General features: G+C 52.4%; 1 protein-coding gene across 5 annotated transcripts in view; it reads right to left on the bottom strand.

Annotated features, from left to right (window-relative positions):
- The window catches only part of PHACTR3 (phosphatase and actin regulator 3), a 258,465-nt gene that overhangs the window by 74,188 nt on the left and 167,590 nt on the right, over positions 1–16,687 (bottom strand). For all 5 annotated transcript variants that reach the window (XM_037729564.1, XM_037729565.1, XM_017503447.2 and 2 more), the window contains exons 4-5: positions 12,559–12,741; positions 903–1,112 (exon numbers count right to left, since the gene is read on the bottom strand). In XM_037729564.1, coding sequence (XP_037585492.1) covers positions 903–1,112; positions 12,559–12,741 — 393 coding nt within the window. The remainder of the gene's footprint in view (positions 1–902; positions 1,113–12,558; positions 12,742–16,687) is intronic.

The following is a 16,687-nucleotide window of genomic DNA, read 5'->3' as shown; positions in this document are numbered from 1 at the left end:
GTTAATCATCGGTGAAATGATTACAGCAAAACTCAAACGCTTCTATGTGTCATCTTTCACACACACAGCCTTCAAAGACAGCATGTAAGGCTGTACTCTGAAAAGTAATTATCTCTTGATAAACAGCCTACTTTTTCCCTGAGACCATCAATGTGTCCTGTTTCCAGCAGCAACGGGACAAAAAATACCTAAGCTTGTGTAGTAATCATCTCTACTTGCTGGGATTATTCTGCCAGTGTGACAAAAGCTACGTAAGTGTATGACTTGGGAGCCTCTGTCCAGCTGTGCACCCCTATCTAACCACCAAGGTCTGGTGTTTACTCCTGGCTCTGCCTTGCTGGACAGAACTCACTGGAAAGTGAAACAGCAAAATAGAGACCAGCAGAGAGAGGGAGCGGGAAGGGAGAGAGATTGAATGAGACTGAGACTCAGAGAGAAGCAGAAAGAGAAAGACAGACAGACAGACAGACAGAAAGAAAGGCCCCATTCTGGGGGCTGGCTGTATCTCTTACATTCAGGTCCTGGAAGATGCCCCCTTTGACTCCTGCAACAAGCCTCCCCTGTTTGCCTGAGGGAGTCTAGGCAGTCTGCTCCTGACATTTACAGTTTCCTTGGTAAGATCTACTCCTCTGGACCTGCCCTGAGCCCCAATCACAGAAGCTAATGACGCAAACCAGTGCATAGTGGATGCCCAGTCAAGACTGGTTAAAAGTACTGATGGATGGATGGATGGATGAAAGGATGGATGGGTGGATGAGTTAGTAGGTGAATAGACAAACTGACAGACAATGGATGGGTGGATGAATATATGAGGGATAGATGATGGATGGATGGATGGATGGATGGATGGATGGATGGAGCAGAGAAAGGAAAGGGGATGGACAGGATGCATGGGGACCCACCTGTGACATTTTTTGTGGTTTTGGAGCTTGCCTTGGGTGGCGGAGTGGGCAGCAGTGGTGGGCTGGGCAGCTGGCCCACGGATCTCTCCAGAGGTCTGGGAGGACTGTCCAGGGAGTCAGACCCAGCTAAGGCTTGGGAGAGCTCATCGGTGGTGGGCAGGAGGCTGCCAGCATCTGCTTCTTCACCACTGGACGCAGATGGCATCTTGGCTGGTTCAAAGGCAAAGCAGAGAGTTCAAAAACATGTTTCATCTGAGAGCAGTGGAAGTAGGAGAGCAAAGCAAGAGGGTGTGGTGGGATGGGATCGTAAAGAGCATGCAGAGAGCCACCTCGCACGGGAACTGACTTCCCGCAAGTTCAATTCTCAATAGAGCCATCAGAAGCAGAGAGGAGGGTGGAGAAAGAGAAGTCATTTCAATAGCGTGAGGGATTCCATTCTTTTTTCTACATGAGAGGTGCATGCCACAGCTCCTGCCTCACCTAGGAGCAGTGTTCACCGTGACAGGTTTTGGCATCAGAAACACCCAGGCTCAAGTGCTCTCTGCACTGACTCTGGGACTTTGTTTAAGTTACTAAAACTTTCCAAAACTCCATTTACTCGTGCATGGCATTGTGTTGACAGCAGCCCCTCACAGGACTGTTTCTCGGTTGAAACAAGAAATGGCCACGAGAGGTGCTCCTGACACAGTGCAGCCCTCCAGTCCAGCAGCTCTCATTCTTAGGTGTCTGCAGCAGTCCTAACGTCTAGCATGCCAGCCCAGGGCGGCAGCGAGGATAGGAAGGATCGACCTGGAGGAAGGGTCGGACCACCCAGAACCTTCATCCCTCCCTTTCTAGCTGCTTATTCAGGCTCCTTCCACCTCCTTCACTGCCACTCCTCAGCCTGCCTATCCTCAGCTTTCCCTCAACCCATCAACCCTTCCCATTCTTATTCTCTTTTTACCTGGCTTGGATTCCATCATCCCTTACTTCAGCAACAATCTGACCAACAGCCTGAGTCCTTTGCCTGGATTCCTTTCCATTTAACTGTCTGGAAAAGCTCCATCTGGGGATGAAGCTGCTACCTGTCTGCTCCTGCCCTTGCCTAGTATTGCAGGAGGAAGAGCCTTGTGGAGTCCAGCTCAAGAAGAACTGTCACTCTGCAGGACCTGTGGCCAGAAGCTTCCTCCTGCAGGTGCTCTGCATGACTGTTCAAGCCCTTTCTTTCCCTTCCCCACCTCCAGCTTCCCACCTTTACCTGCTACTGCCACACAACTTCACCTCCAGCTTTACGGGGGAAACTGAGGCCATCAGACTGGGGCTCCTCTTGGATTTCTGACTCGAGTGCAAACTGCCGTCCCCAACACCTCTGTTCTTCTTTCCCTCTGATCCAAGAGAGGCAGTCTCCCTGGGACCAGCACTCCCTCACTCCCTGCCCTCTCAACACACTCCTGAGTGCTGAGGTCTGTGGAAGACACCTGGCACACATCCTCTTATTCAGTTTTTACAGCTACCCAATGAGGAAGACACAAACACTCTCCCCATTGTATGTCTGAGGGAGAAACCTGATGGAGCTGGAGCTTGTCCTTGGGTCACTGTGTTAGCTCCTGTGGGGTTCATTCATCTATCAGCTGCTGTTTCTGGAGGTACCCAGGAGCTGTTGGTGTTGTCCGTGGTGCTGAAAACAGTGGTGGCAGGAGGGGGTGTTACAGTAGGCCCAATTCCTGCCTGCAGAGAGCCTCCAGTGAAACACCAGATGCAAATAGTGCATGTCCCTTGTATCCCATTATCTATCATTAGTTTCTGCTCCTTTATCACTCATGTTTTAAATTCTCATTCTTAGCCCTTTCTTATCATTCATGACAATGGAGTCCTTATCTCAGAAGGGCCAGCCCTCCTAACACCGGAAGAACAAAATATCTGAAAGCAGAGATGGGGTATGTGTTGTTCTCCCCCAAAAACATATACTCCATCTGCACAGGAAAGACTCAGCTCCTTGTTACGAAGTTGGCCTGAACTGAGAACAACCATTACAGTTGGCTCTATATTCTTTTGCTCTGCATGGACACCCCCATCAAAGTGCAGTTTTCATTTTATTTTTCTTATTACTATTAAACTGTCCTCAAAAGTGTTACTTGTTAAAAAGGGCTTAAGGCTCCTATGCTGTCATTATGTCATCTGAATTGTAATTTATAATGTGCAAGAGTCTACAATTCTGATTAGTGGTTTAATTTAGTAAGTTTTGCCCTGATAATAACATCAAAGTTAAATATCTTGTGCTTTCCAGGTAAAAATAGTTGTGAGATTTCCTTGTTAAGCCACAGGTAAGCATGAAACTGCCATTTTCTCTACGTAGGCTCCAGTTATGACTTTGTGGAATTTTCTGTCCGTGTAAATCAGCACAGGCAAGTGGACACCCTCATTCTTGGGACACTACACTCCAGAGCCCACTTCCTTGGCACCAAGCTCATGGCCAAGACCACCGGGCATGAGGTGAGCTCTCAGTAGCCAGCCCAGGCCTAGTTTTCTCCTCTGAAGTTTCCTCCTGTGGGCCTCACCCCTTTTCAGATATTTGCACATCTGTTATTCTAAAGGCCTTCAATGTGGTCCTTGTATCCACACCCTGCTTTGACTGTTTGGCTTTACAGGACTTCTTGTTCCTGATTGCTTCTTTGTGATTTGGTCATGCTCTCAGGGGACTGGGCACCCAGCACATTTCCAAAGTCCTGCTTTTGGGAGACAGATGTCATGAAAATGGCTCATCTGGCCTCAGTTACATAAGTATCCAGCATCTGTCCCCTTCCTCTGTGTGTTTGACCTGTTTACAGATAAGTGACCTTGGTCTCCACCTTGCTGAGTGAGTCTCAGTTTCCTCATCTGTACAAATAACTGCATGAAATACCCGATCCTGCCCACTACAAGGGTGGAAAGGCCAACATGAGACCACGGCAGTGAAGGTTTGTCTAGAGCTTTCAGGACTCCTCTTCACTCACCTCCTCCAGGGCCCTGGGGGCTGGATAAGGTGGCCAGCATTTCAACCAGGCTCCAAGGGTCTGCTCGCAGTTGCCACCAAAGGAAGCATGACCAGGGAGGCAGAGCCGCCTGGGGTCAGCGTCCCCACCGCTGGGTCAGCCCCAGCCAGTATCTGCGTCTATCTTCTATGTCTGATCTCCACATAAGACTTCGCTAGAAAAGCACTGACTTGGGCCAGCTCCACATCCCACTGAGCTATTGACAGGTTGTCCCCTTTGGCCTGCATCACTGACTTCTTCTTTTTGGGATCCCAACAAGATCTAAAATCTGCTAACGAAAACCAAACCAGTCATGTATACCCCCAGCTTTGGCTACAATTATCTGTTCCTTTGAAAAATAAACTTATGAAGGTTGACCTTTAACACTGCATCTCCATCCAGCAAGGCCTGGGCCCCTCACTGAGATCAGGCCACCCCACCCAGCCATCAACCACCTCTAACACTTTCCCCCTGGCTTCCTGACACACACTCTCCTGGTTCTCCCCTGGGGCCCCGGCCAACTCTGCTCAGCCTCTCTGGCAGGTCCCACTGCCTGCATCTGAATCTCTACCTGGGTTGCTCCAGGATACAGGCCTAGGTCTTCTTCCTCATCTGACCCTCTCACAGGTCATTCCCATCCACTCCTCGGGCTTCAGAACTGATCCCACTTCTGTCAACCCTAAATCATTCCTCTGAGCTCCAGACTCATATGCTACCAGCCGGCCACATTGGCATCTATCTCCATTTGGAGGCCAATCACATCCAAACCAGAGCCTTGGTCCCCAGGAAAAACCCTCCTGAGTCTTCCCTTCCCTCTCACTCATCCAACCATCAACTATCTCACAAATGTTATTGAACAACCATGGGATTCAGGCACTATTCTAGAAGCTGTGGACATGGCACTAGTCCAGACAGACCCCCACTGTATTAGTCTTTTCTCACACTGCTAAAAATAACTGCCTAAGACTGGGTAACTTATAAAGGAAAGAGGTTTAATTGACTCACAGTTCAGCATGGCTAGGGAGGCCCCAGGAATCTTACAATCATGGCAGAAGGTGAAAGGAAAGCAAGCACCTTCTTCACAAGGTGGCTGGAAGGAGATTTACCAGGTGAAGAAAGAAGAGGCCCCTATACAACCATCAGATCTCCTGAGAACTCACTGTAATAACAGCATGGAGGGAACTGCCCCCAGGATTCAATTACTTCCACCTGGTCTCCCCCTTGACACATGGAGATTACGGTAATTATGGGGGTTATAATTCAAGATGAGATTTTGAGTGGGACACAGCCAAACCATATCAGCCACTTTCACCATGTTCAGTGCTCCATGGCCCATCAGCTGTCCAGCCAGACCAGATGCCCCATGCCATCCTACTCTTGTCCTCTCCTCCCTGTTCCCTACCTCTTATATCCAATTCACAGACAAGTCCCATGAACTCTGCTTCCAAAGTATTTCTCAGAAATATCCATGTGTCTCCCATTCTGAGCTATCAGAACTTCTGCCTGGGCCTCCTCACCAGCCTCTCAACTCCAGGCAATGCTTCCCACCCCAGTGGAAACTCATTCTCCAAACCAGGGATTGGCGGGCCTTTCCTGCAGAGGGCCAGGTAGAAAATATTTACGGCTTGGGCCCTGTGGTCTCTCTTGCTATTACAGTCTGTTAGTATGGAGAACTCTGGAAGGCTGGCCAATCCAAACAACACCTTTCCTTGTTTCATGCCAAAGCAGAGGTGTAGCCACCCTGACCCTCAGCACTGCCCAGTAGCACTTTCTAAGATGATGAGGACATTTCTTCCAGGTCCATATGGTGGCCAGCAGCCCCTCATGACCACTGAACACTGGACAAGTGGCTGGAGTGACAAAGAAGCTTAAATTTTCATTAATTTAAACAGCCATATGGCCAGTGGGTACTGCACGGGGCAGGGAGCTCTGAATTTCCCAGGACTGAGGCAATGGTCATGGGGCAACTGCCTTAAGCCACAGGGTAAAGGGTAAGCCTCTGAGGTTCCCCATTCTACCTGCCCAAGGTGGGACTGTGGGTTCCCCACCCTCCACCCTGATGGCCTCTGGACTCACACACAAGCTATGCTCACCAAAACTCTCCTCCAAAGTCTCCCCCAAAATATCCATCCTCACCACACACAACCCTCACCTCCTTGGTCTGCCTGGTGGCTCTAAGAGCAGGAGACGGTTTTCAGCATCCCTTCCCTCCCTCCCTCCTTCCCATCTTCCCTCTCCTCTCTGACACCGCCCTCTGCATCTCATGTGAGTGTGCAGCCACCGTTGTATTTTGGAATCTTGTCAAAACTGAAATTTCAACATCTGTTAATGTCTCAAGTGCTGAATCAATTTTTTTTAAGTGAAAGAAGACATCAGCTCTGCATGTTCCCTGCATTTTGGGGACCCCTTCCTTAGGGCTGGACCAGCAGAGCTGCCTCTTACCAAATGCAGTCTCAACAAAGGCTCCTACACTGTACAAACCCCAATGCAGAGGTCAGGGCTAGAAATGGAAATACCTGAAGCTCAGCCACACCACCACAATTTCACAACGTACTGGTATCTCTTTGCTAAGCACATTCCACTGACACCCTTCTGTGTAATCCTTACTTATTTTCCAGAGCAGGGGCTGATAAACCTTTCTATTCAGATCCAGACAGTAAATATATTTGGCTTTCCAGAACAAGAGGCAAAATCAAGAATATTATGTAGAAACTTAAACAATCAGAAGAAAAACTCCGCCCTGCCACTTGCCTTGAGAGGGAAGGGGGCACATTTTGCAGCCAGTTACCACCTGCTGAAGACATTCTGGAGTTCAAAGGTGGCCAGCCCAAGGATGGACATGGTGAGCCACGGTCACTTGTACTCCATCCCCGTGACACCCAGCATGTCCTTGGTCTCAGCTTGGGCAGCTGGCTGTGGGCCAGGTGGCTCACCGACTCCCAGATGAGGTTCCTCCACTCAGTGTCCATCAGTCACCCACAGCCCAGACCCCAGGAGTAGCTGGAACCAGCACAGGCCCCAGGCAGTGGTGAAGGGCAGCCACTAGCTGGGGAGGCAGGTGCGGGGCTCAGGGAGGGAGGCACCTCACTGTGGTCTCCTGTCTCCCAGGGCCAGCCCTCTCAAGCAGTGCTCCATGGCCATGCAGACACAGACATGGGCAGTATCTAACCTGCAGCCTGCAGTTTGACAACCGCTGTTCTAGACTTCAGAAGCCACTCACATTCCAGAACATTCTAGAAGCAGAACAAACGTTTATCTCCTGCTTCGTTCTAGAATTTAGGCTGTAGAGTGTTATGGTTAAGCTCAAACCCAGTCCTGCCATGTTTATGCTCTATGGCCTTGGGAAAGTGACAACTTCTCTGGGCTCTGTTTTCTTGTCTAAAACTATGGGGCTGCTATAAGATAACAGAGTGCACACAGAACCTGCTCCCTGAGTGCACTCTCCTTTTTATTAGCGCACTTGTGGGAGGGCAGGAACTCACCCTGTCCCATAACAAAAACGCTGAACAGAACCCTGTTCCCATTTGTGTCAAAACACCAGATCCTTCTGGGCTTTGTAGGGAATGCTCTGCCACTGGTGTGGCACTTCCTAGTCCATTTTCATGCTGCTGATAAAGACATACCTTTAATTTATAATTCATTAAATACATACCTTTAATTTATAAAGAAAAAGTTTAATGTACTCAACGTTCCATACAGGCAGGGAGGCCTCACAATCATGGTGGAAGGTGAAAGGCACGTCTTACGTGGTGGCAGACGAGAGAATGAGAACGAAGCAAAAGGAGTTCCCCCTCATAAAACCATCAGATCTCATGAAACTTATTCACTACCATGAAAACAGTACCAGGAAAACCACCCTCATGATTGAATCATCTCCCACCAGATCCCTCCCACATAACACATGGGAATTATGGGAGCTACAATTCAAGATGAGATTTGGGTGGGGACAAAGCCAAACCATATCAAGCACCATCCAAACAAAACCAAGCAAAGCAAAATCACCCCAAACACAAAAAGTCAACCCAAATGGCCGAAACAAAGGTTCAAGGAAAATAATGGTCAAAATCATTGACAGTGTCCTCCTCCCGAGAGATGTGCAATATTCAGATGTATCCCCTTCCACCCACACTCGTCATGGTTGGGGCACGGGGAAGCAGCAGCCCCAGGCCTGGATGTTGCCACCTGAGTGCCAGGAGTGACCCAGGACAGCCCCTTGTGCTTGTTGATGACCTCTCTCCCCATCCACAGCAAAGTTCAAGGGAGGTTTGTTTTTTAAGAGAAAGCAGCTCACCTTTCAGGATGGCAGTGAGCACCATTGCAGAGACCCTAGGGGCTCCCGCAGGTGTAGACCATGACCCATGGGGCACTACGTTCTGGGCCCATATGAAGTTTCCCTGAACTTGTCAAGGTCAAGGAGAGAAGCAGGGCCCGGGCTCCAGCACTCACATGACACATTTGCCACTCGAGGATCTGGCTTTGTCTGCCATTAGATGACATCTGTCTGTTATGGAATTACCCACAACACAGAGCGACTGGGCCCAGATGTGGGCCGCTCCCCAGGGTGCTGAGGTGCAGAACGTGGGAAGAGAGCAGACAGCATCAGACAAACAGCATCAAACAGCTGGACCCCTGAGCTCTGCAGTAGAAACTGGAGACCGAGGACCACGTTGCCTCACAGGACCTCAGGCTTCAACCACTCACGTTGCCGTAACTGTTCCATCACAAAATTCCAAGGCCCAAAGAGCAGAAGATGAAGTCAGTAACACAGGGGTTGGCTCCAAAGACCAGGCTCTTAACCTTCATGGAAGGGGTTGCAAACTCCAACCCTCAAAGGGCCAGGCCTATCTACAGGGACACCCCTGCTTAGCACCAGTGACCCTGGCTATGTGGGAACAGGAACCCAGGGGGGCCTGAACTTTAACGACTGAAAAGAAACCGCACATGTGGATTTCTGTGAACACGTCTCATTTTTAAACATTGGCTGGCAATTTTTTCAATAGCGTATTAAGGTCCCTGTGTTACGTTACAACCTGTTTTGGGGGTATTGTTCATGGCCAAGCTTCTAAACATTGCCCTGGTGTTGTGGAGGTGGGCAATGTCCCTGCTGCAGGGTCCCACACCTGTAGGGCTGGATGAGGCCTCGGGGTTGTCCCAGCTTAAAAGCAAACTGCAGGTGGCCCCTCATCCCAAAACACACGTGCTGCTACAGACGGGCTCTCAGGGAGCATCTGTAGGCAGCTAAATACTGTGCGTTAGTGCGTCCCTTTCCAAGGGTTGGTTTGACAGTGAAGACAACAGATGAAGATGATGATGGTGAAACGGTGAAGCTGCAGTAGCCACAGTACCTCCTGAGCGCTCGGTGTGTGTTAAGATGGAGGTATGTCTTTCCTGGGGATCACTTCATTTAATTTTAGCAATCCTGGGAGATCAGAGTGATTATTATCCTCATTTTACAGTCGATTAAGCAGAATCAGAGAGGCTAAGTCACTTGCCCATGGCCCCGAAGCTCAGCAAGTTCAGCCGTGTGCCTCAAACCCGGGTGGGCCTCATGTCGAGGACATTGCCCTGTTTCCAGTCACTTGTACCAGTTATTCAACCTGTGTGCCAGGCTTTTATCACAGGCATGAGACCCCTGGGGGCCGCTTCCAGGTCTAGATGAGCTAATGAGAGTGCATGCTCCTGACCCTGCACACAGGCAGCCACCTGTGTCAGCTCTTGTTATCCCCAGCTTGATGACAAATGTCACTAACTGCTAATAAGCCAGCTACATCCCTAAGGAATGGAACGGCCTTCCTCAAACCAGACTTGTGGCTCCTGCTTTAGGCATTTTGGACATTCCTCCGTACTTCCTACACTTTCGTTTGCTAGATTTTACTTTAAGTGAATTCACATTTTTATCTCTATAAGAAAATCTCTATTATTGCCCAAAATGAGAAGCCAATACCACTTGCCCTAATTACTGAAAGTGTTTTCATTATTGTTTAATTAAACATCTTCATTATTAATTAAACATTAATAATGTTTTCTCATTGTCTGTCCATGTGCCATTCACATGAAGTCATCTCACAAGCCCCAGGGGCACAGGGGAAGTCAGGAATGAGACAGTCCCCCTGGGAACCACACGCTGCTCCGTCAGGCTCCCTGGCCCCAGGCCCTGCCCGGTCAGCAGCAGAGAGCTTCCTACAAAGCAAAGCCAATTGTTTCTCCAACCCTGTGGGTTCCAGCTGCCCTCGGGAAAGCCTGCTGGGCCTCTTCCCTCTCTCCAATAGATGGGTTGTTTTTATTTTAATTTCTTTTGAAACACAGTCTGGCTCTGTCACCAGGCTGGGGTACAGTGGTGCAATCACTGCTCACTGCAGCCTCGACCTCCAGGGCTCGGGCTAGCCTTTCACCTGAGCTTCATGAGTAGCTAGGACTACAGGTATGTACCCACAGACACGGCTAATTCAAACCAAAAGCCCAAAAGCAAAACTTTTTCATAGAGATGAAGTCATGCTATGCTGTCCAGGCTGGCTTTGAACTCCTAGGGTCAAGCGATTCTCCTGTCTTGGTTTCCCAAAGTGCTGGAATGATAGGCATGACCCACCTCACCGGGCCCTGGGCTGGTTTCAATCCATAAAGTTCCAATGACAAGAGCCCCACCCTTCTGTCATCTATGAGTAGAGTGGCTTCGGCAGACACCTCCAGCCTGCAGAGCTGACGCTCTTTCCTCTCTGGCGCTTTAGAGAAAACATGTGTGCTCCTGTCCCGTCTTCCCATGTTATTCCCCTTGCTGGGACGCTCCCCACCTCACTCCCTGGCCAGCTGATTCCCGATTCCCACTCCTCCTCAGGCCCCCCAGCATGCCTCACCCAGGAGAGGGTCCTTGATACAAATCCATAATCTCAACAGACACACACTGCTCTCAGACACCCATCCCCACACCCACCATCTGAAGATAGAGCGAGAGCGTGTGTCTGAGGTCAGAAGAGAATGCTGAGGGAGCAGGCCCAGGCCCACAGCTGAGCTACAGAAACCACTGACAGGCAGCATGAGCCCAGTACGGCTGGGCACAGCAGCCCTGCCTCCCTCGGGGAGGCTCGAGGGCCACGCACAAGGGCTGGCTGCAGGGTCCACACCACAGCAGGAAGGCCAGGCTCTGCTCAGCCTAAGAACCACGCCAGCCCCAACATCAGACACCTGGGGCACATAGAGACCTGTGTGTGAGGAGGGGGCCTCTGTGCATGGACCATGGACCTCTGTGTGTGTGTGTGTGTGTATGTGGAGGGGCCTCTGTGTGTGTGGACCTGTGTGTGTGTGTGTGTGTGTGTGTGTGTGTGTGTGTGGATAGGGGCCTCTGTGTGGACCTGTGTGTGTGTGTGTGTGTGTGTGTGTGTGTGTGTGTGTGTGTAGAGGGGGCCTCTGTGTCAGAGCTGGGACCCTCCAGGAGCCACAACTCTCAGACCCCAAATTCCAAGGCAAGTGACACTGGAGAGACACAGCCAGCCACCCAGAAGGAGGGCTGAGCACGGCTCTGGGCAGGTGCCTGCTAGCACCACAGGGATGCTGTGGACGCTGGAGAGGATGGCCTGCGAGGGGGTGGGTGTCACCCTTGTGTGGCAGAAGGAAGCATGGGCATGGAAGATTAGGTGTTCCCCTGTTCTGAAGCAGAGGCCCAGCCAGCTATCCTGGGGCTGGATTTCCAACCTCCCACACTCACAGAGGAATGCGCTCACCTGCCCACCCCAAACTGTGCGAGGCTTGTTTATAGCCTGAAATTTTATGAGACAACGGTTTTCCAGGTCAACAGTGACGCTCCAGAAGAACTGCTCTTCCAGGTGGGAGAGGAGCAGGAGGAGCTGGTGAAGCACCCACGGGTTTCTGCAGCTGGTTCCTGCTTTCTTCCCCTCTATCCTTCCCTCCTTCTCCCCTATCCTTGGGAGTACCCTGGTCTATTCAATTAAAATAAAAACCATCACCACTCCCTAACGCCCCTACTGCCTTTGTCAATAGTCACTCTACACAGCAGACACTGTGCTAAGTTCCTCCCGCCCTCCAAACAGCCCTGACGTAGGCCCATTACTTTTCCCATTTAACAGAGGGAAACTGAGGCTTGGAGCAAGGCACCAAGCCCACCTCTGCTCAAGCAGCAGCGGGAAGAGCCCTGCACAGACCACAGCATGCAGAGCCCGCATCAGCACTGGCCAGCTCCCAGGCATGGGCGCACGTGGGGACCCGAGCATCTCTTAGGCAAAGAGGCCCTCTGCAGCGGGATTTAGGCCACAGGAAAGTCCCTCAACCCTACGTCCAACCCCTTTGTTTTAGGGCCCCCAAAATCCCCCGACTGGGCACTTGCCCTTCTAGAGAGCACTTTCCTGCCTAGAAGGTCCCAGTGAAATTCGAAGACACCCTGGGAGGGGAGGGGGTGTGCCAGGAAAAGGAGGTGAAAATCGTTAAGCACCTTCATTAGTTGGCTGTGCCAGACTTGGAAAGAGACAGCAGAGAAAAATGCTCCAGCAAACACTTCAAGCCAGCCAGGCAGCACAGCATGGCAGCGCTTGGAGCATGGGCCGGGGTCTCTTGAGAATAATGTTCTTTGAGGGCTGTTGCCTAAGCTATAGCCAGGGGCACCAGTGGGGACGAATGGCCATCCTAGAAACTCAACCCGTGCCATCTCCAGCCAGTACCTGCATCGTCCAAGTGGGCGGCTGAGGCCAGTGGCTCATCCAGGGAGACCTGGTCCGTCCCAGTGGCAGAGGGGCTTCCGGGCTGGGCATCTTCTGAAGTCGGCATCTCCGGCTTGGGAGTAGGTGGTTCACTCTGCACGGATCGGGGTCCTCCATCGGGGTTGCACGTTTTGCTTTCAGCATCTGCAAGGAAATGCACCTGTCAACCATGCCTGCACCTCCCTTCTTTCATCCCTTCCGTCATCCCAAGAGTCTTTCTGAGAAGTATTTATTTCAGGCTCTGGGCAGTTCCCCAACCCTCTCCCCCAACCACACACCCCAGGAGTCCTTCTCCAAGTCCAGACTTTCCCCAGGGGAGCCCCAGGCACCTCAGCACACCTAGCCTGGTTTCTGCTCTGACACTCCACTCCGTGTGCCCTCTCTTCCTGTGACATCTGTAGCAGACTGCGCAGCGTCCCCAAGCCATGTCCACACCCACTGTCATGCACCTTTGCGGTAGCCCCACTCTGCCCCAGGCCCTGCCTTGTGTCTTGCTTTGGTCGATGGGACACAGCAGGTATGAACAGCAGTGGCATGAGAAGTGCCTGCATGGTCCTGCTTGTCCCTCCTGTGTCGCTGGACCCTTGCCCTGAGGACATGCCCGGTGGCTGGCCGGAGTCAGCAGACACATGGGACAGATCATAGGCCAACCCAGACAGAGGACAACAAATGGTGATTGTGTAGGCTACCCAGACGCAGGGGTTGCTGTGGCCGCAGAGAAGCAATTCGCTCTGCACCCACCGTTCGACCCTCGGCCAGCCATTAAAGAGGCATGTATGGGTCACCCACAACACGTCTGGCACTGTGACAGGCCCTGGCAACAAGATACAGTCCTTGCCTGAGGCTATACAGAAGACCACACACAGCACCGTGAGCCCAGGAATGAGGGCACACCCATGGATGGAGAGGACACAGGGCCGGGAGTCCCCAGGTCTGACAGGCACCTTCCCAGAAGAGCAGGCACTGCAGGGTGTAAGGAAAGGCCCGGAGCTTCCCCTCTCTTGATGCTTGCCTGCTGCAGCCTCCGAGGGACTGGTCCTTGACCTGTTATCCCTGGGGTCACACCTTATTGGTGAAGGGCTCAGCACTCAGAATGCAAAAGAAATGGCCCAGTTACCCAACGGCAGGATGTCAGGGCCCTGGGCCAGCCAGGCACAGTCGCGTCACCAAGATGTATGTTAAACCCAGGCCCGAAGCCTTCACCTGGCCCTGCAGGACTCCCCTCAATCCCTACAGAGGCTCCTGGAGGCCCGGTGCAAAGGGCAGTGTGACCTGCACACGTTGACACAGCCATGAGGTGGCCGTGTGGGGACGCTAGCCAGCCTCCTCCCACACACCTCCCATCCTGGCACTGGAAGGAGGAGGGAACATTTACCGCAGGGCCAGGGTCCAGAGGCCCTTGTCAGTCCGGATTCCCACCTGCCGTCCGGGTCCTCAACAGTGTCCCTTTCACTCCTGAAACTGTCCTGTTTGGACAAACAGCAAGCAAATGCTGTTTTTGGTGCCCAAACAGCAAATTCCTCTGGATCTCAGTCTCCTTATCTATAAAATGGGGATAATATTTCTGCTTGCTTCATGGCAACACTGAGAATGAACAAAGCTAAGGTATGGAATGCGTCTGGCATGGAGTACCCATGCTTTCTGTCATTGTTCTTGTTGGTGATGGTTTCTAATGATGAGAGGAGGGTGACAAGGGTGACCTAGCCCCTTGGCCTGCACCTTTGGGCCCATCTGCTAACAGCAGGCTCAGCACAGAACCGTTTCTCCCTCCACGGAGTCCCCACCACACCCAGGACTCATGCCAGACCCATTTCCTGCCTGGGACCCTGGAGAGATTCGACCTCATCATCGCTGCTGGTCATATTCCCTCTGCTGCACGTGGCTCCTCTGGGTAAATGAAAAGGTCAGCCGCACCAGAAGTCCGGAGATTTGGGGCTGGACGATCTCATCCACACAGCCGTGTCAGCTGCCCAGAGGTCCAGGCGAGCCTGGCAGCCTCTTCCCACAGGGGCAGATGGTGAATATGCTGGGCTTTGTGGGCCACGTGCCATGTCACCCGTGATGCAACTCTTCCTCGATTCTTTTTTTATTTATATAAAAGTCTTTCCATTTAAAAAACACTCTTAGCTGAAAGGCCACATAAAAACAGGTCCTGAACCACATTCGACCCTGAGCTGTAAGAGCCCACCAACCCAGATACAAGCCAAGAGAGCGCACCAACTAGACAAAATTAGATGCCACAAAGCTCAAAACTGCAATCAGCCCTTCTCGTGACTGGCTTACTCGCACTCAACATGCAACGGTGACAGCACAGCTCACCGGCCCCTGGCAACACAGGGAACGTGAGAGCCAGTGCGGGGGAGCACGGGGCTCTGCCAGCTTGACTTCACACCCACCCCATGTGACAGGCAAGGCTGCCACCTGCCACTTGCAGTTGTGGACATAAAACCTTAGAACGCACAGATCTTTTGCTGCCAGGACTGCCACTGCTGTTAATAAGGAAACCTCCATCATCACCATCATCAACAAAATCATCATAACCACCACCATAAGAAGATCAGGGCACCAAACCTGGAAGGGCCAGAGGTCTCCAGACTCAGAAAAAGCACCAGGCCCTCTGCAGTCCTAGAACCTTCCCTGATTTTGCAGCTCAGCAGCCCTTGCAGGACTTTTCTGGGCTGTGCCCAGAGCTCTAGCTCATAACCATGTTCAATGAAAAGTTACAGCTCCCAAAATAGCCCTGGTGGCAGGGCTGTTGCTAAGAAACACTGGTGCGGGGAGCGAGCGGCGGGAGCCCAGGCCCCCGTCCTCTGGCTGGAAGGTCAGCCTTCCCCCGGCCACGTTCCTTCTGAGGGTGCAAGGGGGGGAAGGCAGAGCAGTGCGCCTGAGCAGCCACAGTGAGGGGGAACGTGCCACAGATATGCACACGCACTCCTAGACACACACACAGGCACACACGCGTACAGTCACGGCACATGTATGTGCACTGTGCAAGCATATGCGGGTGGACATATGTGCACACGTGCAGACACGTGTCCCTCAGCATTCCTACCACATGGAAACCAGACAGGCTTGACTTGTCGTTAATTCCCTGAGGAAAGAATGCCTAGTCAATCTCAGGTCACTGAACACAACACAGGGTAACAAACTATCTTCTTTTATACCCAGTGAGGGGGGTATGAAATTCCTTAAATTATTTAAGAAAATGCCAAGTCAACGCATACAGGGAGATGGAGGAAAGTCATTCAGAACATAAACAGTGTCTGGCACAGAGAAACTTAGGCTGGGGAACAGGGCGAGGGGGCTGGGGAAGCGGGTCCTTCCTGCCAGATTGGGTCTGGCCTTGCTTGGTCACTGACATCTCAGAGGAGGGTGGAAGATATAGTGAAGTCAGCAGAGGGGTCGCTCTCCCCTCACCCAGGACACAGGTGGCCCCACTGCACACATCTAATAACGTAATAATGCCACCAGCAGGGTCCCTCCTAGGTCCTAGCTGATGATTAAAGTCACAGGAACGGGAGCGGATGGGGTCAGAGTGGTTCATAAAACGGACCACCGATCATAAAACAACACGCCGTGGGGGAGCAAACTCGTGCCCTGGATGCTGCCTCACCGCCCAGGGCGCTGGTGGGCTCTCTTCTGCAGGCCCTGCCCGGAGCCCAGCTCACTCCACCAGGCTGCCCACCTGCGTCCGGGCAAGCTCCAGGGTGTCTGGCGTGTATGCACGGGCGTGTGTGCAAGGCCGAGGGCACTTCTGGTGTTTGTCCTGGCCAGGGAAGTTCAAATGTGAATTTGCGGGGGGCTCCGGGGTCCCTGCAGTCCACTCCCGCAGCGTCACAGGGCCTGTCCCGCGGGAAGTCCCCGCCACCCTGCGGGGAGGCTCCCGAGCCTGGCGGGCCACAGGAGGGCGCCCGCGGCTGCAGATTCGTCCCCGCCAGCGCGGAAGGCAGCGGCTGGGCCGGCGGGTTCCTTCACCCCAAAGCCAGGAAGGCACCGCCGCCCGTCACCCCGGAGAGCCCTCGCGCCCTCGCGCCCACGGCAGGGGCGGCAGCGCGGCGTGCCTACCCTGGAGCAGCGGCCCTCACTCCGG

This window comes from Cebus imitator, unplaced genomic scaffold (assembly GCF_001604975.1).
Source record: "Cebus imitator isolate Cc_AM_T3 unplaced genomic scaffold, Cebus_imitator-1.0 Scaffold311, whole genome shotgun sequence".
NCBI classification, from domain to species: Eukaryota; Metazoa; Chordata; class Mammalia; order Primates; family Cebidae; genus Cebus; species Cebus imitator.
Note: the sequence above shows the minus strand (reverse complement) of the source record. Positions and strands in the feature narration are given on the sequence as shown.